The sequence below is a fragment of the Pteropus medius genome, unplaced genomic scaffold (genome assembly GCF_902729225.1).
Source record: "Pteropus medius unplaced genomic scaffold, Ma_sr-lr_union100, whole genome shotgun sequence".
Taxonomy (NCBI): Eukaryota; Metazoa; Chordata; class Mammalia; order Chiroptera; family Pteropodidae; genus Pteropus; species Pteropus medius.
In genome coordinates, this window is record NW_024344240.1 from 21836213 (window position 1) to 21850055 (window position 13843).

The 13843-nt window shown below is 44.2% G+C and overlaps 1 protein-coding gene across 9 annotated transcripts in view; it reads left to right on the forward strand.

Moving 5' to 3' along the window:
• Positions 1-13843, forward strand: part of CRACR2A (calcium release activated channel regulator 2A) — a 141734-nt gene that overhangs the window by 81179 nt on the left and 46712 nt on the right. For 8 of the 9 annotated variants that reach the window (XM_039869118.1, XM_039869120.1, XM_039869119.1 and 5 more), the window contains exons 6-8: positions 8058-8148; positions 11560-11655; positions 13515-13702. In XM_039869118.1, the coding sequence (XP_039725052.1) occupies positions 8058-8148; positions 11560-11655; positions 13515-13702 (375 nt within the window). The remainder of the gene's footprint in view (positions 1-8057; positions 8149-11559; positions 11656-13514; positions 13703-13843) is intronic. The other variant, XM_039869121.1, reaches the window with a different exon arrangement.

Consider the following 13843-nt stretch of genomic DNA (forward strand, 5'->3'; position numbering starts at 1 on the left):
GCTGCTCTAGCTTGTCTTTCTAGAATGTATCAGCTTGCAAAAGGTATACCTGGGGTGCCCTTCTGGTCTATAATTTTACTTCTGCTCTAAGAGTAAAGATAAGTTGTCAGCGAGGGCTGGAGGTGGTGAGGCTATGGCTTAATCAGGCACCTGTGTTTTATTGGTGTATTATTATCTGAGGCAGCAGCACATTAGTTAACATCACCCTCAGCGCAAATGGAAAAGTGAGGACTCTGTGCTCTGCGTGCTCCATGGGCATCATTTGTAAACCTGGCTAATGAAAAATGGTTTGCTTTATAGGATGGGATAAAGCTGCAAAGTTGGTTTATACAAGACAGCAGAATCTAATTAGGGAGAAACAATCCATCTTGAAAATTCAATTGGCAGCTTCACAGCCTTTGCAGAATTTTCTACAAACTCTTATGTTTTCCTTTCATTAAGTGCTACTCTAATCCTGTGTGTCTGCACACGCATGAGACGGGGGGAGGAATTAGAGAGAACCAGAGAGACCCATTTTAGGGGAACAAGAAAATCCTAAATTAAGATTTCTCTAGAAAGAGCTTCTCCTTGCTGTCCAGAGACTGCGACTGCCTGAAGAAGGTGGCAGGGGGCAGTAGTGAGTCTGAATCTCTCATGTACCATTATGGCCGAGGCTGAATTTGCTTCCACTTTCTTCATCAAATAGCTGACTCGCTGAAACTTTTCCGTCTAGAATCTTCACTTTGTCATTAGTCCATGTGGGGTGGGGGTGGAGGAGACAGAGGAAAGGGAGCCAGGCCCTGGCCTTGACCTCGGTCCTCTCCAGCCCTGTAGTATAGTCAGTTGGCCCCATTCCTTGCTCCAGTTTCTGCTCACGCCACAACTGACAGACTCAGAATGTAATTTGGATCGTTGACAATCCTAAATGCAAATGTATGGCGTTGTCAGATTTAAAACTTAGGATGCTCCAGAAGACTGTGTGCTGTTCTGGATGGAACATGGGACTGGGAGTCGAGGCCGTTTTCCCTCTGCAATGACGCAAGGAATCTGGGTGACCACAGACTGGTAGCTTCACTGCTTTGACCCTCATTTTCTTCCCATGTAAAACAAAAGAGGTGAGAATACACGAGCTTTTTAAGCTCACAATCTGTGATGGGGAGAGGGGATTCTTCTTCCTTTGCACTTGCCTTTCACCAGACTTTACAAATTAGGAGACATTGATCAGGCTACTACCCACTCACGCAGAAACACGTGACATCACGATGATTACTCTCCAAGGCCAGGGGCCATTTTTGAAGCTCTGCCTTGAGTTCAAGCTTCTGAAATTTATCTAAAATGTAAAGGTGTCATTTGTTCTGTCCAAGGTCAAGACTATACCTTCATTTAGGGAAGAAAGAAGGTACTCTTTTCCTGGAATGATTTCAGCACACTCCTACCTAGAACCTAGAAGATGACTTTCTAGGTTCTAGAAATGGATTTTGTTCCTAAGTGAAGGCAAAAGAGAAAGAGAGAACAGGAAAACAATGTTTTGACCAAGCAATATTCTAAAACAGGGAGGTCTTGGCCCCCAGCAGTATTGAGTATTAATGTTTTTACTCTAGTGTGATACCTTAACTAGAGTGTAGAGTACTTTGTGAAGGTTAATTAATTTTTACAGTCCCCATCGGAGGCTGGCAGGGTAAGTTATTGCTAACTACATCTCGCCTTCCAGTTCCCTGTAAATTATCTGTAAAGGGCTCTCAGAACCTAAGCCTCGTATTTCATGAGAATCGCTATTTCCCTACCCCTACTTTCTTCTCACATATGCCATCCTTAGATCTCCAATACCATGCATCCATGTGCACGTGTGCGCATGCACACACACACACACACACACTTACACACTTATGCTCCTCCTTTAGAGGGGGGCCATCTGGCACAGTCAGATACCCTGGGTGAAATTTCATTCTCTTAATTGGACCTGAACTCTTCTTCCTGGCTTTTAGTAGGACTCATTCTTTCAGATGCATCACTGCCCATATGGCATCCTCAGTACATAATCGTTGCTCTTTCCCCTCACTGTTGAAAACCTCCCTTTCTTGGACTCAGCCTTTCTTAACTTTTCCCCTGACAACTCTACCATTCTCCCCACCACCAGAGCAGGCAGCTTTCTCCACTTCCCTTCCATCAGGGCACTGTGATCACAGAATTACCATCAGCTGGAGCCCAGCAAGGCGCTGCGGGGTGGGGTCACTTTTTGTGTGAGGCTCCTGCCTGATCTTTTTCTCCATGCCACTTGAACGTTGGACTTGGTGGTTTTAGATGCTAAATTCCTGGTGTGCAGAGACCATTTCATAAGTCTAAATTGTTTTACTCAGACTGTAGCTTTACGAAGGGCTTAATCGATACTTTTTAATGTTAGTGATGATATTATGGATCTCTTCCCACATTTAGTGTTCTCCACTGAGCCACCCAGCATGTGTCCTTCTCCGTATCTTCTGCTCCCTAATGCTTCCATACTCCCGTACGTGCCTTGCGACCATGACCACATATACCAAGTTGCTGCTTGCATCCCTTCAGTTTCTACTTGCCCCTTCACAAAATGGGGTTCACAGGCCCCTGGAGATGCAGAAAACTCATTTAATTAGGATTTGTTAAATTCAGTCGACCTGCTACTGGTTGTGCTAGACACTTCCACCTGCATATTCTTATTTATTCCTCATGACCCTTTTCTATAGTAGGTATTGCCATCGGATTTTCCAGATCCTGAAAATGTCAGGCTCACTGAGGTAATGTAACTTGTCCAAGGACAAAAAGCTTATAAATATCAGAACCAGAATTTGAATTGAGGCCTTCTAACTCTGGGTCTAATGAACTGTGAGCAAATCATAGCTGTCCACAGGGGTGTTGTGCCCTGGACTGCCTTGGAAGATGCTAAAGGAGTCATCCACCCATCATAGTGAAGTAGAGGGGAGAGAATAAAGATTAGTGCTCATGACTATTATTTACTCTGGCTGCCTCCTTCACACATTTGTCCCTCTGTCTCCCTGAGAACTCATGTCTTTTTTTTCAACCATCTTTTCTCTGTCCCACCTTTCCCCTGTAGCTCAAAATAAAAAGGCACAGACAGCAGAGAGTGAAATAATTAAACACCACCCTGAAAGGAGGAGGGAGAGTATTTGAGAATAACTCATAGAAGACAGGCTTAATATTTATGCTCACATGTTATATTAATTAATAGCTCAGAGAGCTCTATTACAGATTGTCGTCCTTATCTTGTTCAACATTTTTACCAATGGCACTAATAAAGGGAGATACAGTGGAATATTTTGTAGCAGAAATTTCTATCCATAAAGAAAATACAACATATATAAACCTTTATGCACTAAACAACATAGTAGCAAAATATATAAGGTAGAAACTTTTAGAAAAACAAAGAAAAATTGATAAAAACAAGACCTTAGAAGAATTTTAGAAGACTTAAACAGCCCTGTCTAAAATTTGACACATTAGTCAGGCAAAAAAAATACATTAAATATATACAATATTCAAAACTATGAAGCAGCAGCCTTAAGAGCTGAATGTAGAATTCTGTGCCCTAAAATAAAATACATATTCTTATAGAACTTATATATAATTGATAATATTTTTGGCTATAAAGGAAAGGTTAATAAGTTCCAAAAAGTAAGTATTCTCTTATTATAAAATAATAACACTGGAAACCAATAGTTTGTATATTGTTTATTGGTACACTCTTCTAAATAACTCTCAGATAGATGAAGAAATCGAAACCAACATTATCGATTATTTAGCTTACATTATGATTGAAAATTTAAACTATCAGCAAAACTTGTAAGGTCACCGAGTACACTGAACAACCAGTGGGGATTCATTAAGTTGGTGATAGACTAGAAAGATGGACCAAATCTAATAAACATGAAATATAACAGAATTACATTTACAATCTTGCCAAAATCCAAAAACCTAATGGCAGAAGGACAAAATAGGAGAGATATGATTCAGTAGCACCATCTTTAAAACAAATACAATCACACAGCCATAAAGTATAGAGGTTTTAGTTGACAAATGGATTCACCATCCATCAACTATGATGTGTCTGCCAAGAAAAATTATGTGATCTTAGGCAGCATGAATAAATAAGCAGCATCTAGAATGAGAAAGGCAATAGTCCAGCTCTAATCTGCACTGATCAGACTTCATGCAAAGGGAAAATAGTTTGGGGCTCCATGGCTTGAGAAAGCTAAATGCGAGCCCATTCAGAGAGGAAGGGAACGGTGAAGGGACTTTAAAAAACTCCACGTAGGACAGGGTTAGAGGAAGTTGAGAGGCATGGCCTGAACCCAAGGCTACTACTCCTTGAAGTCTTAATGCTTTTTTTAATTGATGAAAACAGGGATAAGGTCATAGAAAGCCATATTTCTATGAGCCAGAATATTCCAAAGATGAAAGAGTTGTTTAGAAATCCAGCAAGTTTCCTATCACTGGAGGTATTCTAACCTAGTTTGGGTAAATATTTGGTGGGGATATGATGGCAAGGGTTTTACCACTGGGAAAATAGGTGATTGGATCAGATAAACCTTCCAACCCTGAAATTCATCAATTCCCCTGGAATCTGATGTTCTCTCAATATGGTCCATGGGCTTCTGAGTTTGGTATCCAAAGTCTTAAGTTGATTTCTTACAGATTTTCAGCATTAACATTTTGAACACTGGTCCTGTGTGTGATATAAATATCTGAGTGTTTATAAACTAATTGAGACAGCATAAACCCAAATGAAACAGTTGTTCAGGACTTTAAAATTAAATGTCAGATAAAGATATATGATATCCTATGTGTTCCGAGAAGCAGACCAGTTGGAATAGATGGAGAAGTCCTCATGGAGAAGACACCAAAGTCTATAGTTCTGCACATCAGGCAATAAGAGTAGTTTCAGCAATTATGGCAACAAAAAATGTACATAACACGCAAACATAATTGGTTGCCTCTTTCCTTTGATGGCAGAATATGGTGTGCCTGGCTGGAACACCATATACCCTGTGCGCACACATTTTCAGAGCGTCTCTTGCCATTACTGTTCTCACAGCCACTGCAGAGCTCCCTGCAGATGCAGGCTTTTGGCCCTACAGCTCCTGCTCTCACAACCTTGTCTCTAACGGATTGGCCTGACAGTAGTTTTTATTAACTAAGCTTTCTATTCATCTTTCTGATTGCCTCTGACCCTTTCCAAACCCAGCAGTTCTTTTATCCTTGAAACTAAGACCCCCCTCCCCTTGGAGAGTACTTTGTCCTTGCCCCCTGCAGCCTGTCATAATAATTACCGTAATAAATAACCTCTACATTTACTTAGGGCTATATAGTTCTAAGTGCTTTCCACACCCTCTCTCTTATCTGTCATTAATCATGATAGTGCTGGGAGAAACACAGGCTAGGTACTACCCTGGGATCTAAGATCAGAGTGCTTACCCAAGATCACACGGAGGAAATGAACTGGTTCAGGGATCAGAACTCAGGGCTCTGACTCCTGAGCAGCCTTAGTGATGTGAATGGTGTAAACAGCACCTTAACATTCCCCATTCCGGGGGCTTGCATGTCTAATCCAGGCTGGTCAGGAGCCGTGGCTCATCCTCTAAAGTCATTCAGGCCTGAGCAAGCTCCCACAAGTCCAGCTTTATTCCAATGCATTTCCAAAGGCTCGGTTCTATGTACGAGTCTGGTTGGGCCCAGGATCACTGATGCCCACCTGGACTTTTAGGGCTTATTTGCAGTGGACCCAGTCTTTGTGAGGGAGGGCTAGGAGCACACACCTTTCAAAGGCTATATCTGCCTTCCCTCAGTTTGCTTTTTAGCAGTTTGCAAAATTACTTCATGATTAGCAAACTGACATGTGAGCGTGAAAAACATAGTTTATTAATTTAATCACATAAAAATTAGAGCAAAGTTAATGTAACATTTAATAATGGTATAGAATTAATGCCCTGTATAGTTTTTAGACATAAATGGTAAACAGCTTATATGAATGGCTGTAATTAATATTGTTTTAACAGAACCAAATCAATTTTTAAGTTGCTTTCATCTCACTTTATTAATTCTTCAGTATTTATATAGTTGGAATCACTGTCTAAAGGTTTTCTTGACACCATTTGCCATCTAGCATCTGAATTTTTTTGAGCACAGAAAGATAATTCCAGGGTCCAAGAGAAGACCATTCTTTCTGAAAGCTTTTTCAAACTATTCATTTCTACCCCTGAGGTGTCCCTATTTAACAGCAGGTGCCTTTGCTCCTTATTTCTTTCCAAGATTTGCTTATAATTGTTATTGGTTAGCTATGAACAAAAGTACCAATGCAAAACATCTGTCATTTATGAAGAACAGATTTCTTGTTCTTAGCCCAAAAGACATTTGTTACACCTAGGATACCGAACACAATGGTAGACACAGGGCTCGAACTTGTGGAAGGTCTTGAAGAACTGTCACCTTTTGCCGAGCACGTCCTAGGGCCATTCACTCAAAGTCAGGTTTCTGGTCTTGGGATACAGCCAAAAAAGGGAACTCAGAGGCTGGTGCTCTGATCGATATGAGTGACCGTGACCATGGACACTCACATCAGTTCCTTTGTCTAGGTCAGTTTTATGGTTTCTGTAGAACTGGAAGAATGCCAGTCAAAATCACTCCTTAGTCTTTGCTCAGTCTGTGCATGCGATCCGAGTGTTCCCCCCACAGGTAGCAAGCAGGGGAGGGGCAGCAAGTGGGCTGTGGTGCAGCCTTGGGCAGCAGGGGCAGCTGTCACTGGATTAGAATCCAGCAGACATAGGGACATAGGGAGGTAGGGGTTAAAATGATGGAAGGCTCAGGGAAATAAATACATTCCCATCCTCAATGTTTTCTTCAGAAATCTCCCCAGTACCTCTTAGAACAGAAAACCAGGTCTGTTTCCTCAGTTATTAAAGTCTCCTTGAATCAAGGGCAGAGGGGGCTTGCCATCATGTGGAGGACTTTGAAAGCCATGACATCAACCTGTTTACTGGAGCCTGGAGAGAAAGGAAACAGAGAGTGAGGGGCAGAGAGAGGACCTTTCACAGCAGACGGAGAAAAGGTGTAAAAACACAGTCCCCTGGGAAGGTTAATGCTTTGGTGTGATAACTTCTAGTTTCAGTTCAAATGCTGATACCTGATCCTTTCTGTCTGAATTGGGGTGGGGGGGCATTTGAAGAGAGAGACTATTAATGGGAGAAGAGAACACCCAAACTTGTGATGACCTGCAAACCCGGTTCCCCACATGAGACACTTTTTTTCTTCTTCTTGTAGAAGCCCAGTGTACCCAGGAACTTCCTCCTTCCTTCTTGTGGGGCTCTGAGTAGAGAGGATACTGAATAGGTGTGGGGGGAGGGAGGTGAGGGGTTGAGATTAGGACATCTTATTGTCATGACAGCCTTTAACTAGCATTGCCCTTTTTATACTGTCTGCCTGTGATCCCATGCCTAGAGGGCATGAGCACTTGGACAGGTGTGGCCCCTTTCTTTGCAAGAGGTATGATTGTTGTGGTTGTTATTATCATATAATCTTTTGAGATCTTATGAGACATGTGCATCGCATAAACTTAATCATACAATTTTAGGAAAGCCCACTAGTACAGTCCAGACAATGCTGATGTAGCTAGGTAGAGAGAACACGTCCAAAGTAGGAACAAGATAAACCAAGAAACTAAACAAGAAAAAAGCCCATGCAACTTTATGCTGTCTACAAGCATAGGGGTCAACCAGCAGGAGGGAGCGTCAGTGTAGCAGAGACCAGGGGGCTTGGTGTTGAGATAAAGCAGAGTAAAGGAAGATGGCGCCAGCGAGGCTTCCCCAAGGAGCATGTGGGTCATCTGCAAGTGATGACAGGAGATAGGAGGAGAGGGTCCTGCTGGCCTCTGTGCTCAGCTAAATTGAGGAGCTGATCCTGCAGCTTGGGCTGAACTGACTTACCACCCACAGCTCCAGGTGGGTTTCTGGTGCCCAAGCTCCAGGACTTTCTTCTGTGGGATAAAGAAATTTTAGCATAGACCTCATCAGATTCTGCTTTTACCATCTCTGCAGGAAAATTGCTGCTTATGATGAAGAAATCCAGCATCTCTATGAGGAGATGGAACAGCAAATCAAAAGTGAGAAGGAGCAGTTTCTCCTGAAAGTAAGAGTCCCCTACCAGGGCTTGGCTCTGCAGGCCGTGTTGAAATCTCACCTACTCTGACCACCTCCCCCAATTTAAGATTGTAATGCCTCACCCCTGACACTATCGATCCCTTCTGTCTCTGCTTTATTTATTTTAAGGTGCTTGTCACCTTCAAACATGGCATATAATATACTTATTTATTTCTATTGATTGTGATCTGCCTCCTCCTACTAACATGTAAGCTTCACAAGAGCAGGGGTCTTTATCTTTTACTTACTAATGTATCCTCAGCACCTTGACCATGCCCGGAACATAGTAAGTGCTCAACAATTGTTTGTCGAATGAACAAGTAAATGAATAGATGAACGAAAGGATGTAGTGCATGCTTTCCCAGTTAAAGCATCCTGAAGACCGGGTCTGACATTGTCTGCTCCCTAGACCTGTATGGCAGGCCCACCCAAATGCACAGCCCATTCCATTCAATGCCCAGGAGCACCCTTAAGAGGACCTTCACTAGAGCCTATACATCCCTTCTTTTCCCCTTAGACACCTAGAATATTTAATACCCAAGACAAATCAAATCCCACCCTTTCAGGAGGGTGAAAATTTTAAATGCATATCTCCTGTCCATAGTCTGGCACCTAGCCTCCTACCAAGCCCTGCTGTTTGTCTTGGATGTTCAGAACTGATGAAATCTGTTTTCCCAAGCTAAGCTAAATGGGGTCCTTTGGGCATATATTCATAAAACAAAGCTACAGAAAACTCTCTATTAACCATTTTTGGATAATCTACTTGGTGGGTTCCCAACAGAGAAGTCTTTGATCTTGAGCAGCAGCCTTCTGTCTTAGTCAGTTTGGGCTGCTATTACAAAAATACCATAAACTGGGTGTCTTACAAACAACAAGCCTTTATTTCTTACCATTCTTCAGGCTAGAAGTCTGAAGTCAGGGTACCATTCTCATGAGGGCCCTGTTCCATGTTGCAGACTGCCAACTTCTCTTTGCATCCTTACATGGCAGAAAGGGCAAGCAAGCTCTCTGGGGTCTCTTTTATTTTATAAAGGCACTAACCACCTCCCAAAGGCCCTACCTCCTAATTCTATCACCTCGGGGGGTTAGATTTCAACATGTGAATTTTCGGGGACGCAACATAAAGACCACATCATCCCCTGCCACTCAGCACCAAGCCCGGGCTGTCATCACAACCGCTTCCCTCTTTAATGCAGGTTGGTTTGAACCAATTTTTAATTGTATGCTGCTTGGATGATCCACATCATGGCTCCATTTATTATCACAGATGCCATTCAAACTGAGAGGGAGTCTGGATGCTTTCCAGAAAAGCTGGCCATGTTCTTCAACTAGAGCCCTCTGGAGACTTGTCAGTATTTTTATACTGTCTCCCCCTCTTTCTTTTCAGAGCTTTACAATACTCTGGCTGCCCCCACAAACTTTAGCATAATTAAGTATAATAACAGACAGAACTCACACCCTCATCACCTAGCAGACTCTAAAACAGTCTTCTGACAACAGCAGGCTTTTCCCTGCAATGAGAGAGCCACATCCTTTACCCTGCACGGAGGGGTTGAGCTCTGGGACGTTTGCCCCATCTGCCTGGGCCATGACTACAGGTCAAAGGTCCTGGCTAAAGAAAGGGGTGTGCTTCCAGAAGCAAAAGGTAGGCCAAAGCATAGGCATTGAGAGTGGGAAGAGGTCAAAGGAAAAATTCAAGGACAAATTAGCACCACATAAGGTGACCTGACTATATAGCTGCACCTCTTCACCTACCCCCTCTGCTCCCTGCTCCTCCCTTCTCAATGCCAAACACTTTTCAGGTTCAATGCTTAGATTTATGCTTTTGCATAAACATGGAAACTATTACAACGTGCTCGGCCATGCTACTAAGCCTTTGGATACACAGGCTTCTGCCTGGTCACAGAGTAGGGACAGTGATGGTGGTTTATGACAGCACAGAAAAGGCTGGACCTTCTGGACAGAGTTTGGATTCTGGCTTTACATTCAGCGGTTAGTTTGACCTTGAGGGAAATATTAGTCACTTGCACACTTCGGTTCCAGGATAATAGATCCTTCAAAGCCCTGTGCCAGGGAAGACAAGCCACAGGCCCATCACGGGGATGCAGACTCTGCATGGAGATTCTGAAGCTGCTCACCTCTCTGGCACTGTCCACTGGGTGCCTGCTCTCTGAGTGGCAAACAAGACAAATGAAGCATGTTTCCTGTAACCAAAAGTTGCGGGGAGGAACTGCCTCATCAAATTTGTTTCTGCCATTGCATGTGGTTGAGATGAGGACAGTCACAGGCTTGGAGCTGCAATGGCCTCCCTGAAAATGGGCAGAGGAATGAGATCGCATCACAGATGCTGAGCCCAGAAAATACCCTGAGCCTTTAAACAGAGGTGTTCCAGGGCCTCTGCCCCAAGAACAGTCATGTTTCCCTACTCTGCTGCTGCACTGTCATGCCCAGCCTGTTAGCCAGGACAGAGCTGCCCCTCTAGTGCAGCCTCCCTGGGCTGTCTTCTTTGGAAAGGAGTTGTTCCATGTCATGAGTTACATTGAGGTTATAATGGTTTCTTCTCTGCCTGCATGGTGTGCACCTCTGTTCTGCCTTCAGGCAAGTGGAGAGCTACAGGTGTTTTTGTTTCTATTCTGTGAACAAGGACACTATGATCCAGAACAATGAAGCAAATTAGTTGGGCCAGGCCAAGGCTGGAACCCAAGTCACTGATGCCCAGCTCAGGGCTCTACACCAGACCAGGCTATGTGGAGAGTGTCAGGCATTGCAACAACTCACACGCTTTCCTCTCTACCCCACGACCATGTCCCTTCGCACCTGCATCATCAGGGCCCCTGCTGCCCTGAGTGGGGTAGCCCAGTTCTGGGCAGAGGGAGGCGCTACTGAGCATAGGAACAGAGAGACTAGGAGGCCTGGGGAACCTCAGTCACGGTCGGGAAACAGTGAGGACCTAGACCTGCAAGAAGTGATGCCATGTGTTTCCAGAGCAAGGGCCATTTAAGGGATCGAATGACAGTGCCCAACATGGAACAGAATATCCAAATTGGAGGGAGAACCCACCCCACCCCTCAATTTACAGATGAAAGGCTGAGCCTGAGATGTGAGCTCAGGCCCCTGTTCTGTTCTCCCTGTTCGGTATCCCCCCACTATCTGACACTGCCTCTTTTTTGGGGGGAGCGGTACATGGTCACCAGTCATGTACTGAGCACTTATATTCTCTTTGTCTCATTAGGCCTAACCAACTGGGCAGGCAGATCACTGAGGCCCTGGGATATTGCGGGAAGGGCCCCAAAGTCCAAAAGAATAGGTGGGCTCTGCTATTGAACAGGTGCAAGGTGAAAACAAAATCTCCATCCCAGGTGCACTTAGGCCTCACATATCCCTCTTTTTGGGTTGGCAGGACACGGAGAGGTTTCGGGCCCGCAGTCAGGAGCTGGAACAGAAGCTATTAGCTAAGGAGCAGGAGTTGGAGCAGCTCATCCAGAAGCAGAAGCGGGTATGCTTTTGTCAGTGTCCTCAGATGCCTGGCCCTCACTTCATTCTCTTTTCTGGCTCTTGCCAACATTCCCTGCCTTTCACTTAAGGACTTTTTTTTTTTTATCTGAGAAGAACCATTTAGCTGTACAAAGATAGCATTTGAAATCACAGATGATCCCAAGATAAAACCTTTACTTCTCCAGTGCTAGGTGTTTAACTAGAAAAATTGCTAAGAATTCTCCCTTGAAGTATCTGCAGACATTGTCATATAATTATGCCCAGGAGCAACCTGAATGGCAAAATGTTAATTTATTTCCTGCATCCCATATCAGAGAAGAGGGGACACAGTCACTGGTACTTTGGGGGAGGCTGCAGACAGTGATGTCTTACTGCCAGGATGGCTATAGATGACTCCAGCTGGAAGAGGCTCTTCAAAGGTCAATTTTTCCATCCCCATCTTCCCTTGGACGAAGTTCAGCAGCCTCCTTTGTGACTATTTCATCATCCCTCGGGACATTCCTTTGAGGCACCTGAGCCCCCAGCAGGTAGTCGGGGTGTACACCATGCAAGGCAGTGTCCATCCACTATGGCTAAGAATCCCTGGCTGATGACTGCAGGAAGATGGATTACCTAGGCAAACCTCATGCTCAGCCTCCTCTCCAAAGCAAGGGCTCTTCGGGGAGAGAGGCTAAGGCGCCACTCGTTCTGTTATGTTTTGTCTTGTGCTGGAAGGAGTCCAACCCTGGACAGACCCAGATAGATTGCTTCTATTTGAATAGAGAGAGCTATTTTTAGTAACACATTAACATATACTCGAAGACACCCCATGCTTATGCTGGAGACTGCTCCACAAGTGCTGCTACCCAATCTATGGATTTTGATCTCTTTCTTCTGCAGCAAGACGATTTCAACTCCAAGAACTGCCAGCTGCTTTCCCATCCCCCTTCCACAGTCGTACCTGGCTTCTCCTACTCTTTTTCCTCCTCACTATTATGCATTAAGTCCTTGCCAATTATATTTATCCCTCACATGAATGATTGCCACTCGATTTAATTACTACATGCTTGCCTGATTACACAGGAGCCTCTTGAGAATCACACAGAATTCCTCATTGTTGCTTCCTCCTCCTCTTACTGGTCACATTCATTAAACTAAATTTATTATGATATATTTGCCTTGGTTTGATTTTTCCTCTGGTGAGAGAGTTGGAAGCTCTGCAAAGCATAATCATCAGCCAAGAAAAGTTATACAAATGCTTGTTTTTAATTGCATTAGAGACACGAGGAAAAGTATATGTTTGGTTTGACCTGTTTTAACTATTTCCTATGAATTCCCAGGGTTTTTGACTACCATAGAAATCTTCTCTAGATTAAAGGAACTGAACTTACTTAGCTGAGAAAATAGAAGGTAATAGATAGATTTACTCTCAGTATTCAAATTGAGAAGGACGGTTTATGAAGATGCCCCTTAGCTGTTCTCCATCTCCACTGATGGCCAAGGGAAAAAAAATTGGCCGATAAGAGGGATTTAGGGTAGATCTCAGGGCCATTGATGAGATGACCATTATTGAGACCATTGATGAGATGACCATCATCATCATCATTGGGATGAGAGATACAGAGGGATGTGATATTTTCTTTCCTAGCAGCTCTGTGGAGATGGAAAAGATGAGATGTGCTCTGGACACTCCTTCTGCCTCCAGAAGTGTATACCTGTGAATGAAAGAGCAAGACAAAGCTTACTGAAGTTTGAAGGCAGTGAGGGGTATCAGCAACAATGATCCCTGCTCACCAAGTGGAGAAGCTAGGTGAGGCCGGGCAGGCCGTCTTGACGATGGTGCTTGCTCACCATTTTCCTCTGCCCCCCGTTCCTTGCCAGCTGGAAGGCCAGTGCGCAGCCCTGCATAATGACAAGCATGAAACCAAGGCTGAGAATACCAAGCTGAAGCTCACCAACCAGGAGCTGGCCCAGGAGCTGGAGCGGACCTCCCGGGAGCTGCAGGATGCTCAGCAGCAGCTAGACAGCCTCCAGCAAGAAGCCTGCAAACTCCACCAGGAGAAGGAGATGTGAGTCTGGCTTTCATGTACCCCTATTGCTGCTCTCCAGCTCCCTGCCCTGTGGTAAGCATGCTGTCTTCCCCTCTGAGACCTTGTCCCCTTGCCTATAAAATGAGGATTGGGACTCTTTGCTCCCTGAGATCTTGTCTA